Below are 16,602 nucleotides of genomic sequence, written 5' to 3'. Positions count from 1 at the left end.
AGGAGCTTCTACACTCTTCTCTAAAGGGCATTGCCAGCTTTTCAAAGCTTACATCACATCTATATATGCCTTTGCCTTTATCTCTCTCTCTCTCCTAAGGTATTATCTCTCTGCGAGGTTTAACAATTATACCCACCGTTGGAAGAGAGGAAAAAAATGAATTTCATGTTGGGAATCATATTCAATTCAATTCTATTTTAAAGGGTACACAATCTTCGTCTTAATGCTAAAGCCAGAACCTTCTTCTAATATGGGCAATCTATCTATCTAATTGTATCACTCATCATATCTCCCTACAAATGCTTTTTCTTATATACATTGAAATTTTTGAAACCAGAGCCGAAAAAAGTGAAGGGTATAACCATGTAAAGCACAATATATATCACATACATGATTGAGAAAGAAAGAAAAAGTATGCACTTTATACAAGATGCTAATTTAATCAGAAAGAAGATAACTCACAATAATATTTACAGAAATTTAGGACCACCGCATCAACTTAAAATCCAGAAAAGAAAAAAAAAAATAGACTTCAGAAAGCTGTACATGAATGAATAAAGTAAGAAGCTGAGATTAAAACATATAATCCACAGGCACTATTTGCTTCTTACATTCATAGGGGAAAAAAAACAAAAAAAAAAAAAACAAAAAACAAAACAAAGGGAGGGCTAAGGGCTAAGGGGTTAGAGTGAGGGAGCCAGTTGGTGGGGAAGCAAAAGGAAGGCTGCGGAGGATGAGAAAACGAACCCTTCTTGGGAAAGGCACAGAATGAAACACATGCTCTAGCACCCTCGCCAGCAACACTGTGTACTCCTCCATCAGCTCCGCCATTATAGCCACCAGAATCATCTCTTCTGCTCAAATATCAAAGTTTGAAAAAGATTGGACCAAGTAAGAATAGAAGAGTCAGTCAACAACTAGCTAGAGAGAAATAAGTATGTTATATAAGTGTGTGTGTGCGCGTGTGTTTTGTCTCTAGAAGATACCCAACAAAGCCACGAGAATCTGAACCTCACTGATCTGGTTTTTTCTTTTCCTTCACCAATGTGCGCCCACTTCTTCTTCCAGTGTGCTGCTGGGCTTCCACGTGGGCCTCTGTGCCTTACGACATGTTAAGGATTTAGATTTTTATCCATATCTTCTTTTATTTTATTTTTAATTGTTTATACAAGGCCAGCGGAAAAGGCTCTGTGCATTATGAGCTGTGACTATCGGCCTCCATCATCCTTATCCTCTCTCTATCCATTTATATTTAACCAGCAAGTAGTCCAATCTAATTTTAATTTAGGAGAGATATGTTTTACTTGTTCAAATAAATTACTTTTTATTAAGCCTAGTTATTTTAGTTTGGATTGGGATAAGTTATGATTAGATACTAGACAAAATTAGTATTAATCTTTACCTATTTGAAAGTTGTTTTGTATAAATTCATTTGTTGAAAGTGAAAGAAAAAATAGTATTAAGTCATTGAGTTAAGTATTGTTAGCTGGTCTAAATTTAAGGCCGGAAGACTCGAAGTCTCTCTCTCAGTCTCAAAATAAGAAATTTTGGTTTTTCTTTGAAACAACCAATAAAAAAAAGAAATAGATGCACAGTCATCATATGCATTGTTAGCTGTCTGGTTATTTTTGCCACCTGGACTGTAAGCTGCAGTGGCTTTTCTTTCCCTATATTTACCAAGTTTTTTGTAGCCGCATTTTCTGGATGCATCCAAAATCTACTATTGAAGAACTGCTCCTATCCTATGATTGGCTGGTTTTATTTTTGTAATACTGATTGGAATTTAGAAAACCCGCTGTCCCTATGTTTTTCTTATAAGAATTAGGCCTGTGTTTTTCTTATAAGAATTAGGAAAAATTATTAGGTACTTTCAGAGTATTATAAATGTGTATTTTTTCATCTTACATGAACAATGAGTTTTACTATGAATTTAATTAGTGAGTTGTGCTAGTGCCACATAAAGTGATACAACTTGTACCACAACTCGTTCACGCGGCGAGTTGTGAGTAGTAGAGAGGTGATCCCACATGGACCACCATCACCTCTCTACCATTCATAACTCGCCACATAGGCAAGTTGGGGCACAAGTTGTGCCATTTTTATGTGGTACAAGCATTATTCTTAATTAATGATATTCACTATTCATGTAAGATGAAGGAATACACATTTATGATACTCCGAGAATACACAAGAATTTCCTAAGAAACTAGCGTTTAAATCCTGCATACATATGGAAATTAACATATTTTTAATCATAAAAATATAAATTATTAATCAAATTATTAAAAAAAAGTATATATAATTAATCAAATATTAAAATTCTCACCTAAATTTAATACTATTGATGATTTTTTTTTTAATTTTTAATGTGGGACCTGTTAGTTAAAAAGGTATAGTAATCCTCAGAAGTGGGCTCGGGGCCCAACGGCCCAATCCGAGGACACTTAGTTATCCGAGGATAGCCTAAAAAAGTTTTATTATTACTAAATGGGTAATATAGGAGAAACGAGTGGATATTGTATACAGCGGCATAACACACGTCGGAGGACACCAAAATCCGAGGTGAATGTAACTTTTATGTTATTGGGAAGACTCCGCAAAGTTGTATCTGAACTGGAAATTAGATATAACTTAAGGAGGCGTCGGGGAAGGTAGCAAAAAGGCCATCACCTCCACATTAAATGCTTTCCAGCTAACCCTCTGGCCGCATTAATGTGGAGGTGATACCTGAACAATGACTAAGCAGCTTTATGGCCACTAAGCTGAAGGTTCCGGTAGGTGCTGGATGGGACAGAAAGGAGCTCCCACGATAAGAACTATACGTGTACAATGGAAACGGGGGGGGAACGGAGTATATAACATAGGAACGAAGGAAATAAGGGAGGACTTTTTTGCAGAAAAAAGAAAAAAGAAGAGAGAGACTGACTAAAAGAGAGTCGAGGAGAGTTTTTCTCAATGAATGAACCTAAAGTATCCCTTGTTACTTGATGAGTAGAACTTTTCCTGTCAAACAGTACTAGTTCTTGGACCCATACTCTAAAAATTTATTGTTTGGGCTTGTTGGGCTAAAAACTCATTCATATTCAGGGTCAAATCCAATTTGAGTCCCTACATTTAATAAGATAGAATATGTAATAATCTTTGTTGTATAATAATTTTTATTGAATATGTGTAATTGATTTTTTTTTTCTTTTAATATAGTTCATTAATATTAGACTCTTAGTATTTTGCACTTATTAACTTATTTAGCAAAAAAATTAAAAAATTTAAATAAACATATGGCACAAAATTAGCCAATAATTGAATTCTAATTTAAAAGTTAATTAAATTTTTTCTAATTTTTTGTTTTATATATAGACACACTAGTATATTTCAAATTATTATTGTCGTTAGCAGTGGAATTGCAATTGAATTGAACTTTTTTTTTTTTTTGAATGCGAATTGAATTATTGAATAAAAGACGTACATAACAATAATCAAATATTATAAAAGAGAATAGGACAAACCAGCGCAGCAATGGCTTACAGGGCCGGCTTAATCTAAAAAACCGCTTTCGGCATTATTGTGGTATTCCAAGAAGCCCACCGATTTTACTCGACAAACCTCCAAAAACTAGTGGCTTCATCTACCAAACTTTACTTTAAAAAAGTAACCCCTTATAAAGACAATAAAGTAAAGATAATAATGATAATAATACACGAAAGCAATTTTAAAAACAACTGATTATCTATGATAGCTTAGATAGAGATAAAAAAAATTAAAAACTAATTTATTTTAAAAAAATTAGATTATTAATTTATTAGAAATAATATTTGGACAAAAAATAATATGAAACTCATAAACATTACATAAAATAAACAAAAAGTCAACTTATAATTGGGTTATAACTGGGTGTGAAAACACAAGACTACGCTTATGACTGCTTTACCAACGGATTCTAGCAACTCTAGTTTTTCAGTAAAGGGCAAATTGATGTTATCTGATTCTGAGTGTACATTCATGTAGCATGCATACAACTGGAAGTTTGACTCAATCCTCATTACATGATGTCAAGACTAATGGCTCGTTTGGAGAGAGAGAGAGAGGAGGGAAGAGTGAAAAAGAGTAGAGTAAAATTAGTTAAAAATAAATTAATTTTGAACCAATTCTATTTTACAGTCTACTCTACCCTACTCCTCTTTCTTCCAAACAAAACATAAGAGAGTGCAGACTGTCATACTCGCTAACAAAATCCTACCAAAGAATCGGCCACAGACTGGTTTCCCAAGTATATGCATGCCTGTGTGAACAGTATCTAAACAGAACAGACCAAATGAATTTAGAACCAGCTGAAGCGCCACTAGACACAGAAATATGGAGCCCACAACATATTGGGATCTACTACATGTTTGTGAGAATTAGGTGTGATATGCATTCGTTTAGATGCACAACACCACAAGATAACCTTCTCCTTCGTAAGAGCTTCCTCTACATGGTACAAACCCCGCAAAGGCAAAACAACCAGCATAAAGTGTTTCCATGTACTTAAATAACCAAAGTATGCAAAAATAAAAAAATTAAAAATTAAAAAAAAAAAAAAAAAAAAAAATTTTTTTCAAGTTTTAATCATGGTTTTTACTTTTGAATTTGGTCAGGAAAAAAAATGGTGAAGAGATAAAAAATAATATTTTAAAGATATACGGTTTAAAATAGATAATTTGACGTGAGTTAAAAAAAAAATAAAAAAAAATAAAATGGTGGTTATTCTTAATGTATGAAATTATGAATCTTTGCTCTGAGCAGATGCAGCTGTTAGCTACATCAAGAAGCAATTATATATATGTCTAGAGAAAGAACCCGAAGATCTTCCAATTTTATATGCGATATCTCTTTGCTCAACAAATAAGCACATGAAGAAATACTATGACTTCGTTCTCTCTTCCTTAGAAAAATCCAGAACCATAACTGAGTTGAAACAATTACAAGGACTAATGATCACTACATCAAGTTATCAAAAATGTAATCCCTCTCAGTAGGCTTGTTTATTTTTTGCGCGAATGTCAAATCTGGAGACATCAATTATGCAAAGCAAGTTTTTAACCAAATTGAGGTGCCTAGTTTATACATTTGGAACTCCGTGAATGAAGGTTACTCTAACAGTAACAACCCAAATTAGGCTTTGTGTATGTACAGAGAAATGCAGCAAAAGGGTTACTCCCCAGACCATTTTACATTCCTTTAGTGCTCAAAGCAAGTTCAGTAATAATTTATCCAAATTATGGAAAAGAAATTCTCAATGGCATTGCGAAAACTGGGTATGAATTGGATGTGTATGCTTCTACTAGTTTATATATGTGTCTTTTGCAGATATGGAAGCAGGGTTGAAAGTATTTGAGTTTATTCCAAAGTGGAATGTGTTGGCTTGCACTAGTCTAATTTCTGTGAATGTTAATAAGGTTTGGCCTATAAATTCCATAGAAGTGCATAAGGACATGGAATTTTGGAATAACCTAATGAGATTACCTTAGTGAATACATTAGTTGTATGTGCTCGAAGTAGAGATAAAGATACTGGAAACTGGGTTCATAGTTGTGTTTGCCAACTTGGATGTGATCCCTTTGAGTCAAATTTGAATTTCAATGTGATACTTGCAACTGCCATTGTGGATATGTATGCAAAATGTGGCAACTTGAGATATGCAAGGGACCTGTTCAACAATATGCCTCAAAGAAATTTGGTCACTTGAAATTCCATAATTGGTGCTTACAATCAGTACGGTTGTGCAGTGGAGGCATTAAATCTATTGTTTGATATGCTGATTGTTGGATTTGTACCGGACAAAGCTATCTTTTTGAGTGCGATTGGTGCCTGTGCTCATTTAGGGGCTCCAGCATTGGGACAAAGTATTCATGCTTACATATTAAAAACAAATAATGGTGCAGATACTTTTATTGGGACAGCACTAGTGGACATGTATTCCAAAATTGGAAACGCAATAAGTGCTCAGGAGATTTTCTCTAAATTGGAAAGGAAAGATGACATGGCATGCGCTGGTATGATCACCGGCTTAGCTATACATGGACTTGCTAAGGAGGCACTAAATACTTTCAAGAGAATGCTAATGTTATTCCTGATGAGATCACATTCACTGGGATTTTGTGTGCATGTAGCCATGTTGGGTTAGTTGAAGAGGGTCAAAGACATTTTACCTCAATGAGGTTTATGGCATAGAACCAACAGTTGAGCATTATGGTTGCATGGTTTATCTTTTGAGTTGAGCAGGCTACTTTGAAGGGGCAGAGAAATTAGTGAAGAAAATGTCAATGCAACTGAAATTTTGCCATATGGGGTGCTCTTTAAATGGTTGTGAGATTCATGAAAATGTAAATCTAGCTGATCAAGTGAGTAGCCGCATAACAGAGTTGGAACCTCAAGGTAGTGGGGTCTTTGTTCTTCTTTCTAATATATATGCTAGGGCCGGGAAATGGCAAGAAGTATAGTTGGCTAGAGATCTTATGGTAAATAGAAGGATTGCAAAAACTCTTGGGTATAGTGCAGTTGAACTGAAATTATTGAGTTCAGACATCATTCTAGCATCAAATACAATAGTCTAAGCACAATTAATTCATGGAAATCATGAAGAAGACTCGTGAATCAACATTCTAAGGAGAAGATTTGTTGTCATCATTACTGGAAAGAGTTGTGCATGAAAGTAGGGTTGTATTAAACAAATTTTAGGCATAGGCTGTAGGCGCTTGTGCAAAGTTAAAAGAGCCTAAAACTTAGTTGTCCAAGCATTTGGAGCTTAAGAAGTTCAAGACAATAACTGTAAGCAATATATATTCCTGTTCATTTTTTGAGATTTCTACTTAAATTTTTTGTTACATTTGTTTATTGCTAGTAAAATAAAAAATTAACAATATAATCATGCAAAAACCTTAGCCTTCAAAGGTAAAGATATATTTGCATAAATCTTATTAGTTATAATGCTTCTCTTGGGATGGACATGGAGCTGATAAAGGCCAGAAGGCCTTCATCTACTTCTTTCCTTCTCCTTATTTTCTTATGAAAAAAAAAGGGAAAGTACATAAGGTAGATGTATTTAGTCATTTACCAACAATCAGCTTTGCTCTGGTACGGTACTCAGCCCAAGCCTCTCTCAAGCCCAACTGGGCCATCAATAGCCAAACAAAAGTAAGAAGCTCGCCACCTTTACTTAGTTGTTGGATGTGAGAAGTTGCTCTGCTACGACTTGCAGCATATGATAACAATTCCACCCATACTTTACTCGTTACGTTCCATTTCAGTTCTGTCTTTAATTTATCAAGCTCTTTTGCCAGCATGCATGCATCAAAAAGTACAGACTTATATCGATCTCCCTTCACAAGAACAGGTCTTACACCTGTATCTACCTCAATAATTTTTTTCCAGGCCTGTTCCGGAGATTTAATCTCATTTTGGTGAAGGAATATATGCGTTTCAGCCAAGGTATCATTGAACCTTAGTTTGGCAATGCCTGACACTTCTGACATCATACCTGGTTGCTGATATAAAATATATAACGTGTAATATGAGAGAAGTTTACTCAACTCCTTATCATCTTTGCTATTAGGCAAATCTTTATCTTTTTAGTAGCAGAGTTCAGTAGCAATATGCCATAATAGAAGGCTTTCATTATAAGCAACTTCCTTAATTTAAGGCAATAATAGACTGTAATCGAATTCATCGGTGAAGTCACAATTTTCGAGAACCCAACCACCTATAGCTGAGCTTATTCTATTTGCTTCATCTTCATCATCTGCAGATAGAGATTTCTCTAACAGCTCCTTGAAGATAAAGTCCCATAGTTTATTAGTTAATGGCTGATGGAACACACGTCTCGACTGAGTACAGGCATTCATCATCTGATCTATAAAATCCTTAATGTGGAAATATTTAAGTATGCCATTTACCTTGTCACAGATGAATTTGTTGATCAAATTTCTGCTTTCTGCTTCATTCATCCTTTCTGAACTTTTCAGCAAGCCATCATTTAGGAAGTCGAATTGTGAGAGTTTCAGACCACCTTTTATATATAATAGGTGTTGCCGTCTCTTGAAGCTCCGATTGTGATGTTTCCCTATCTGATTGCTTCCATATTGGCTTCCTGAGATTAAGTAACTTGTCGACGATTTTGGATAGGATGCTGGCAAGATGGGAATGTATCTCAGACATTTTAAAAGAAGCAATAGTCCAGTCAGAGAACATCCATAGGAGGAGAGTCACCATATCCAGGCCTAAGACACGAAGGAACATGGTGTAAGTCACTTCAATGTCGAACCTCTTAAAACCTCTCTTCTCTTCTTTGTAGAAAAGTGACAAGGCTGCCACAACTAACCCAATGGATATAAACCGAGACAGTTTTCCTAACCTGGAATATGCCACCTCAACCTTGGTATGGAGAATATCATAAAAGAGGTTGAGTTCGATTTCTAATATTCTCAACGCATCCTTTGAAGATCTTTTATTGAAGAATTCTCGACTCTCTCTATGCTCGCGAGAGCTGAACATAAGATTTACAATGAGTCCCCTGTACATATTTGCAATCTTATAAGCATGCTGCACAATTCACGACTGGGCAGATCAGGAACACAAGATACATTGGCTTCATTTTTGTCAACATGGGATTCTTTGTCTTCGACATGGGATTCTATGTCTTCAACAAATACAATGTCTAAAGGAATATGGCTATATCTGAAGTTGGAGTATAATCTCATTAATTTCTCATAGTTGGGCCCAGGGCCAGGTTCTCTAAGTAAGGATATTCCAAGACTATCCAAACTTGCAAGATACAGTGAAGCCGTACGCTCAGCGTACTTGATGGTTCCAGCAAGAAGCAAGAGAAAGAGTTGGGATCCATAGTCTGTTTTGATGAAGTGATTGAATACACACAAAACAAGCCGTGAAAACTTGGAGAATGAGCCAAATCAAGTGCCTAGGCCACATCTCATTATCCTCCACTGCCAAAGAAGTTATTCTGTCTTGCCCACCAAGGAGTGATAAAAGAAAAGGTGTCCACAACACCAGAAGAAGACCAGTATCATCCACAGTATCAGTATATTTCTCTTCCCTGTCAAAGATTAGATTAACTGCAAAGTTAGCAGCCCAGGCAGCAAGCAGGTAACCTGCCCAGATAGCCCTGATTACCCATTTGTTTGATGTTTTCTTTCTCAGGGTTGCAGTAAAAAGCAAAAGAATCTGAACCAAGATGCTGATGATAAAAAAGTTCCGGATATTCCATTTATCCCATACTTTTCTGACGACTTTAGGGATAAGGATTATCATTTTCTCCACTTAGTTGTTTCCCTGCAAAGAAATCTCGGTTATTATCTTTTCCTTGGGACAAAACTCACTTGTTAAAAAAAAAAAAACTTTGTAATTATTAAAGGTATAGAGAGCATAGCAATGTAAATTTTGTTAGTTCATATATATAATTGCAGAAAATCTCATGCGTTCTCGTTTTTAGAGGATCTAGAATATGAGTCTTAATGAGTCACATTTCTTAACATCATTTAATAGTAACAACATTATTATGATTAGCTAAGAGAGAAAAAGAAAATTATATTATGTCAACTTTTTATGAGCGTTGTAAGCAATACTGACTAGTATACATAAAAGCAGAACCCAACCTATGATAAGCTAAGGCTCTACCATGTGTCATTCTTCTTTAAGAGAGAATTACAATACTATAATCTTCTTAAGCCAAATCAACATTACAAGAAATTAAAATTTCCTTCTTAGTATTGCACATGAACCGTGCTTTTATACAGAGGAAGAATGAGTTGTAAATAAAGCATTCTTTTATTAGTAAGTCTACATACACAACCATTATTTGAATTAAAACACCCACATCAATTTATCTATTCTATCATCTCTTTTATTTAAATAATCAATTTTCTCAATTTTTTTTATTATTTCTCTCAACTACCCCCTTTACATACACGTGCTCTCTCTCTCTCTACCCATTTTTCTGATTTGTTGCTCTCTCTCTCTCTATACCCATCTCTATACCCATTTTTTAACACAGATCAACTCTTCCTAGCTTGGTCAAGCACCGATCAAACTCTCCGATCAAACTTAGTCAAGCACCGATCAAGCCATGCTTTATTCCTAGCGAAACTCTCGAACACAGATCAAATCGGTCAAGCACTGATCAAACTCTCGAACACATATCAACTCTCCGATCAAATTCTCAAACAAAGATCAACTCTCCGATCAAACTCGGTCAAGCACCAATCAAGCTCATTTAGATCTCCCTAGCTCCGATTAGGCAAGACCCATCTCGGTCAGATATCCTTAGCTTCGATCAGGCAAGACGCACGAGCTCCAATCGTTCTAGTCAAGCACCAATCATCCCACAAGCACTGATCAAGCACTGCTCTATCTCTTTGTTAGTTTGTTCATGTGGGTTTGTTTGTGTGTGGGTGTGTTTGTGCATCTTTGTGTTGATTTGTCTGTGTGGATGTGTTTGTGTGTGGGTGTGTTTGTGAGCATCTGAGGAAAAAGAAGATAAGAAGAGGAGAAATTACTGAGTTCGTTGTGAATGGAGAAGAGAGAGAAAAAAAGGTGCAAACGTGAAATTAATAAAATAATATATGGTCGAGTTACAGTAACCGTGTAAATATACACGGTTATTGTAGCACGTAAATAAATATACACCTCTTTACACATTTTTAGAAGCACTGATGTGGAGCATTTTTAGGCAACATGTGTAAAAGTTGTGTCTTTTTTTATTTGGAATACTGAATGTGGATTATAACATGAATAATAATTTTTATTATCAGGAATAAAAGGTGTTGTAATGGAATAACTAAACTTATTCATTAGTTTGGTTGTGAGTTGTAAAGTTAGAATAAAACTTATGATCTATTTTAGGAAATATCTCATTCATACAATTATATTTTTTAGAAAATAATATATTCTAAATTTTAGAGAGATGAGTTATTTTTTGATGATTTTTAATTTCCATAATTGTTAGGTAGATATGGAAAGTTTATTTATTTGGAAATATATTAATGTTAGAAATTATTACATCTACTAAGGAATAGCTATTACAACCCTTTTAATGAGGAATAGTTATTCCTCATTTTAAAAAATAGTTATTCATAAAGAATGACTATTCCCTATAATAAAAACATAACCAAACTATTGAATAACTAAACTATAAGAATAACTATTACATTACACCTATTATAATCTACCAAACGTGTTCTCAGAACACGTTTGGTACACTGCAATGATTATTACATGGGAATAGGAATAAATATTACAAGGAATACATTAAGTTGGAATGTAATAAGTATTACTATTCATTAGTTTGGTAATCATTTAGGAATAGAATCCTGAATATGCATCCACAATTTAGTAGAGTATAAAAAGAAGGTATAATTAAATTATTTTTAAGTCAAATTTCCTAAAATACACTTATTTTAGGGTGTTCAAAATAAAGCTAATAATTAACAACAATGAAAATTTATTTTCTTTCTTTTTGAAGATGTGACAACTAATAGCTTTTTAGGAAATATTTTTAAAAGGTTATTATATAAGGTGAAGGAATAGATATTCAATACTTTTGATAAAGAATAGTTATTCCTCATTTTGAAGAATAATTATTCATAAGGAATAACTATTCATTGTAATAAAAACATAACCAAACAATCGAATAGTTATGCCATAAGAATATCTATTACATTACAATGTCTATTACAGTCTACCAAACATACCCTTAGTCTGTACATCTCATGGGAGTCATGAGCATGTAGTTAGGTTTTTTTTTTTTTTTTTTATAATAATAATTATTCTTAGATAATGATTTTTATTTAATTGTATTTATCTTATTTGAGTGGTATAACATTGCTTAGAGTTACATCAGGTATAACTTGAACATATACACATACATACACACATATCATTTTAAGTTATTCTGGTATAATTTTGAAGAATATTACACCACCTAATAATTTTTTATTAGATAAATAATTTGAAAATCCAAATTGGATAACATTTTCTCTATATTCTTAATATAAATGCCAAATTTCACATTAATCTGACAATGTTTACTATTTTATCGATAAACTCATCTTTATGCTTGATTTTAAACTACAAAAACTTGCACTTTAAATATATTGATCGATAACCTAGTTATTGATATTTGATTATCCTAAAATTTTTCAAGTAAGGAGAATATATGAAGACAATAGAATTCAACGGTGGATTTGTCAAAATTTGCATCTAATAAAGAAATATTAAGTGATGTAACATTCCTTATATAAGGTTGGATTCAAGTTACATTTGGTGTAACTCTAAGCAATATTACATCACTCAATAACTTGTTATTAAATTCATATTTTGAAAATCCAATTGTTAAATTACATGTTCTATATTTTTAACATGCATGCCAATTTTCATGCCAATCAGATGTTATTTACTATTCAAACCAAAACTCATATTTTATGTATTATTTCAAACTACAAAAACTTAAATTTAAACAATTAATTGATGACATGGTTATTGATTTTTGATCATCTTTAAATTTTATAAGTATGGAGAATATACGGAAAAAAAATGTAATCCAGCGGTGGATTTATCAAAATTCACATTTAATTAAAAAATATTGGGTAGTGTAATATTACTTAAAATTATGCTAGGTGTNTGATTTTTATTTAATTGTATTTATCTTTTGCCTTTAATTTTATTTTTTAATTCGTGTATGACTTCTATTATCTGTTCCTTTTGCCCGTATTTTGTTAATTTTTTAAAGCAATGTTATTGGCATTTTCATGAATAACTAAAACGTATAATAAATTTCAAGTTTATATGGTGTAATGATATTTTTGAAAGGAAAAAAAAAAAAAAAAACCCTATAGAATCTATAAGTGTAAACCAAATACAAAAATCTCATACGCCCAAATATCTTGTTAAATCAAACATGAGCATTGATCAATCAATTTTTAGGCATTTAGATTCTCAGAAATATTATATCCCTAGAAATTTGGATGCCATATAGTATAATTCATATTTTAAAAATCTTATCGTTGAATTACATGTTTTATATGTTCTAAACATTCATGCCATTTTTCATGTCAATTGGATATTATTTACTATTCGTTCCATAAACTCATCTTTTATGCATTATTTCAAACTACAAAAACTTAAATTTAAACAATTAATTGATGAAATAACTATTAATTTTTTATCACCTTGAAATTTTGCAAGTATGGACAATATATGAAGATAATGTAATGTAAAGATGGAATTGTCAAAATTCGCATTCAATTAAAAAATATTGAGTGGTATAACATTGCTTAGAGTTACATCAGGTATAACTTGAACATATACACATACATACACACATATCATTTTAAGTTATTCCTTGTATAATTTTGAAGAATATTACACCACCTAATAATTTTTTATTAGATAAATAATTTGAAAATCCAATAATTGGATAACATTTTCTCTATATTCTTAATATACATGCCAAATTTCACATTAATCTGACAATGTTTACTATTTTATCGATAAAAACTTGAACTCAACCTCTCTCTCTCTCTCTCTCTCTCTCTCTCTATACATATATATATATATATATATAAGAGTTACACATTTTCTAAACCATTGGATTTAAGTAGATCCAATGGTCAAAAAGACACTTATTAATGCTAATATTTTGATTAGGATCTCATTTATTATTCTTTATTTAAGACATTCTATATATATCTCTATACCCAAAATAATTTTCCCTCTTTCTTTCTCCTCCACCCCATGATATATAGAAGAGCACTAAATTGATGAATACCAAAATGATCATCCCGAGTGTGAGTAGCACTGCAATGCATAAAGTGATCATGGTGATCATGTGAATGAGTTTTTATTTTACTGTGTTGACAGCAAAGGAAAAACAAGATAGGGAATTCATTGTAGTCCAACAATGCTTGGGATTTCTGTATATACAAGTTTTACTACAAGTATTATGTCAAAAGTAAAAAAAAATAAAGAAAATTATAGTCTATATTTAAATTGTAGGGTCACAGTTTGAAGCCTAAGCCCAAAAAGAATTGGGTGATGGCCCAACGAGCTCAATACAATAGACTTGTAAAGAATGGGTCAAAGAGCTAGGTTCAAACAAGGATACTAACGGCTAATGTGGCTTTAATAAACAATCACGTAAGAACCATACATACAAGACTGTGTCAATGTTTGGTCCGAGGAGGACATTCTTTGTATGAGTCAATATTAAGCTTACAAGTACCACTTTTGTTACAATTCTCATTTTTTCTCCCACCCCTTTATGTGGGAGTCCCTCTTATTATATATAGCCTATTACAGACAATCTTTACCCTACACTTGTCAATAATCCTTTTGGCCACTTGAGTACCTGTCTCATCAACCACCCTCTCTGACCTCTTTGTGAGTTACGGTGATCAAGGAAGCATTGTTCAGGGGTCTACTCCACATAAATGCGGCCAGAGAAGCAATTGCGATGCATTTAATGTGGAGGTGACAACCTTCCCTTTAGACATTTTGTTTCTCCTCTCTTTTCGCGGGTTCTAGCTATATATTCCTGACACTGATACTTTTGTAGTGGTTCCTTCCTTCATTGGAGCACGCGTCCAGCTCGTTTCAACCATGTCCGAGGGTAATTACTCCTCGGACCCCTAATATACTTCTTAACTTCCCCACCTAACTATGGGCCGGGTCTTCTTATAAGTATTCGCCTTCCTCGGATGGGCCGACTGTTGGGCTATGTGGAGCCTAGTTTATTTTTGGCCTAGCCCATTGTAACCCTATAAGTAGGATATAAAAGGCCGCTTTTATAATTAGGGTTTTTAAGACTACAACTGTTGTTGTGTTTTTTAGAGAGAGAGAAAAAACACTGTAGCCGCACTCTGTATTCTTCCCTGATAATAGTGATATCCCTGCAACTCCGTGGACGTAGGCAAATTGCCGAACCACATAAATACTGTCTTGTGCGTGTGATTGTTTTTCTTTGACGTGTGTTTTCTCTATTTTTTTTTTGTTTCTCACAGGTGGGAATTTTGGTTAAATTCCCAACAATTGGTATCAGAGCCTAGGGTTAGGTTTGAGTGGGAGCAATGGCAGAGGAAGCAGGAAAGGCGTCTGGAATAGAAAAGTTTGATGGCACAGACTTCACGTATTGGAGGATGCAGATTGAAGATTATCTCTATGGGAGGAAATTGCATCTGCCTCTTTTGGGGACAAAACCTGAGGCGATGAAGGCTGATGAATAGGCTCTTCTTGACAGAGAGGTACTAGAAGTTATCAGGTTAACTCTGTCTAGGTCTGTTGCACATAATGTTGTAAAGGAGAAGACCACAGCAGATCTGATGAAGGCTTTGTCTGGTATGTATGAAAAGCCGTCAGCAAACAACAAGGTGCATCTGATGAAGAAACTGTTCAATTTGAAGATGGTAGAGAATGCATCAGTAGCACAACATCTGAACGAATTTAATACTATCACAAATCAATTGTCGTCTGTAGAAATTAATTTTGATGATGAGATTCGTGCTCTGATCGTCTTGGCTTCTTTGCCAAACAGTTGGGAGGCAATGAGGATGGCAGTAAGTAATTCTACAGGAAAGGAAAAGCTCAAGTACAATGATATTCGAGATTTAATTCTGGCTGAGGAGATTCGCAGAAGAGATGCAGGTGAAACCTCAGGATCTGGTTCTGCCCTAAACCTTGAGACAAGAGGCAAATGTAATAACAGAAATTCAAATCGAGGCAGATCAAAATCCAGAAATACTAATCAGAACAGAAGTAAATCTAGATCAGGCCAACAAGTACAATGCTGGAATTGTGGGAAAACAGGTCACTTTAGGAACCAATGCAAAAGTCCTAAGAAGAAGAATGAAGATGATTCTGCTAATGCTGTAACAGAAGAGGTACAGGATGCATTACTTCTTGCAGTAGACAGTCCACTTAATGATTGTGTTTTGGATTCAGGAGCCTCGTTTCATACCACTCCACACCGAGAAATCATACAGAACTATGCTGCAGGTGATTTTGGTAAGGTGTATTTGACTGATGGTTCAGCCCTAGATGTTGTGGGTATGAGAGATGTCCAGATATTGTTACCCAATGGGTTTGTTTGGTTACTGGAGAAGGTTCGACATATTCCTGACCTAAGGAGGAATCTGATTTCTGTTGGACAACTTGATGATGAAGGGCATGCAATACTATTTGTTGGTGGTACTTGGAAGGTTACAAAGGGAGCTAAAGTATTGGCTCGTGGAAAGAAGACTGGCACTCTTTATATGACCTCAAGTCCAAGAGACACAATTGCAGTTGCTGATGCAAGTACTGATACAAGCCTATGGCATCGCAGGCTTGGTCACATGAGTGAGAAAGGGATGAAGATGCTGCTGTCAAAAGGAAAACTATCAGAATTGAAGTCCATTGATTTTGACATGTGTGAAAGCTGCATCTTAGGAAAGCAGAAAAAGGTGAGTTTTTTGAAAATTGGCAGGACACCGAAGGCAGAAAAATTGAAGTTAGTACACATTGATTTGTGGGAGCCTTCTCCAATTGCATCCCTTGGAGGTTCAAGGTATTACATCACTT

At 34.2% G+C, this 16,602-nt stretch overlaps 1 protein-coding gene, 1 long non-coding RNA gene and 1 pseudogene across 2 annotated transcripts; 1 reads left to right on the top strand and 2 right to left on the bottom strand.

Moving 5' to 3' along the window:
• Nucleotides 1-437: 437 nt before the first annotated feature.
• LOC136061951 (uncharacterized) lies at nucleotides 438-1,424 on the bottom strand. Its single transcript, XR_010623791.1, has 2 exons — nucleotides 1,012-1,424; nucleotides 438-854 (listed from the first exon to the last, which is right to left on the bottom strand). It is a non-coding gene; the product is annotated as an uncharacterized LOC136061951 (long non-coding RNA).
• Nucleotides 1,425-4,874: 3,450 nt separating this feature from the next.
• On the top strand, nucleotides 4,875-6,819 carry LOC112032262 (putative pentatricopeptide repeat-containing protein At3g05240; annotated as a pseudogene).
• A 1,188-nt stretch (nucleotides 6,820-8,007) lies between these two features.
• On the bottom strand, nucleotides 8,008-9,303 carry LOC111994128 (uncharacterized). Its single transcript, XM_065760414.1, has 3 exons — nucleotides 9,054-9,303; nucleotides 8,619-8,881; nucleotides 8,008-8,577 (listed from the first exon to the last, which is right to left on the bottom strand). The coding sequence occupies exons 1-3, from the start codon at nucleotides 9,301-9,303 to the stop codon at nucleotides 8,008-8,010; spliced, it is 1,083 nt and encodes a 360-aa protein (XP_065616486.1).
• Between the last annotated feature and the right edge of the window lie 7,299 nt (nucleotides 9,304-16,602).

Source organism: Quercus suber, unplaced genomic scaffold (assembly GCF_002906115.3).
Source record: "Quercus suber isolate HL8 unplaced genomic scaffold, Cork oak 2.0 scaffold_366, whole genome shotgun sequence".
NCBI classification, from domain to species: Eukaryota; Viridiplantae; Streptophyta; class Magnoliopsida; order Fagales; family Fagaceae; genus Quercus; species Quercus suber.
The sequence above is the reverse complement of the archived record's forward strand: the minus strand, read 5'-3'. Positions and strand labels throughout refer to the sequence as shown.

Bases quoted from the DNA above. Each gene is read 5' to 3' on its own strand.
- LOC111994128 (XM_065760414.1), bottom strand. From the start codon at position 9,303: ATGATAATCCTTATCCCTAAAGTCGTCAGAAAAGTATGGGATAAATGG. The intron at 8,882-9,053 runs GTCTTCTTCTGG...TCATCAAAACAG, and splicing joins TGATACTGTGGATGATACTG to ACTATGGATCCCAACTCTTT. The intron at 8,578-8,618 runs GTATCTTGTGTT...TGAATTGTGCAG, and splicing joins TTGACAAAAATGAAGCCAAT to CATGCTTATAAGATTGCAAA.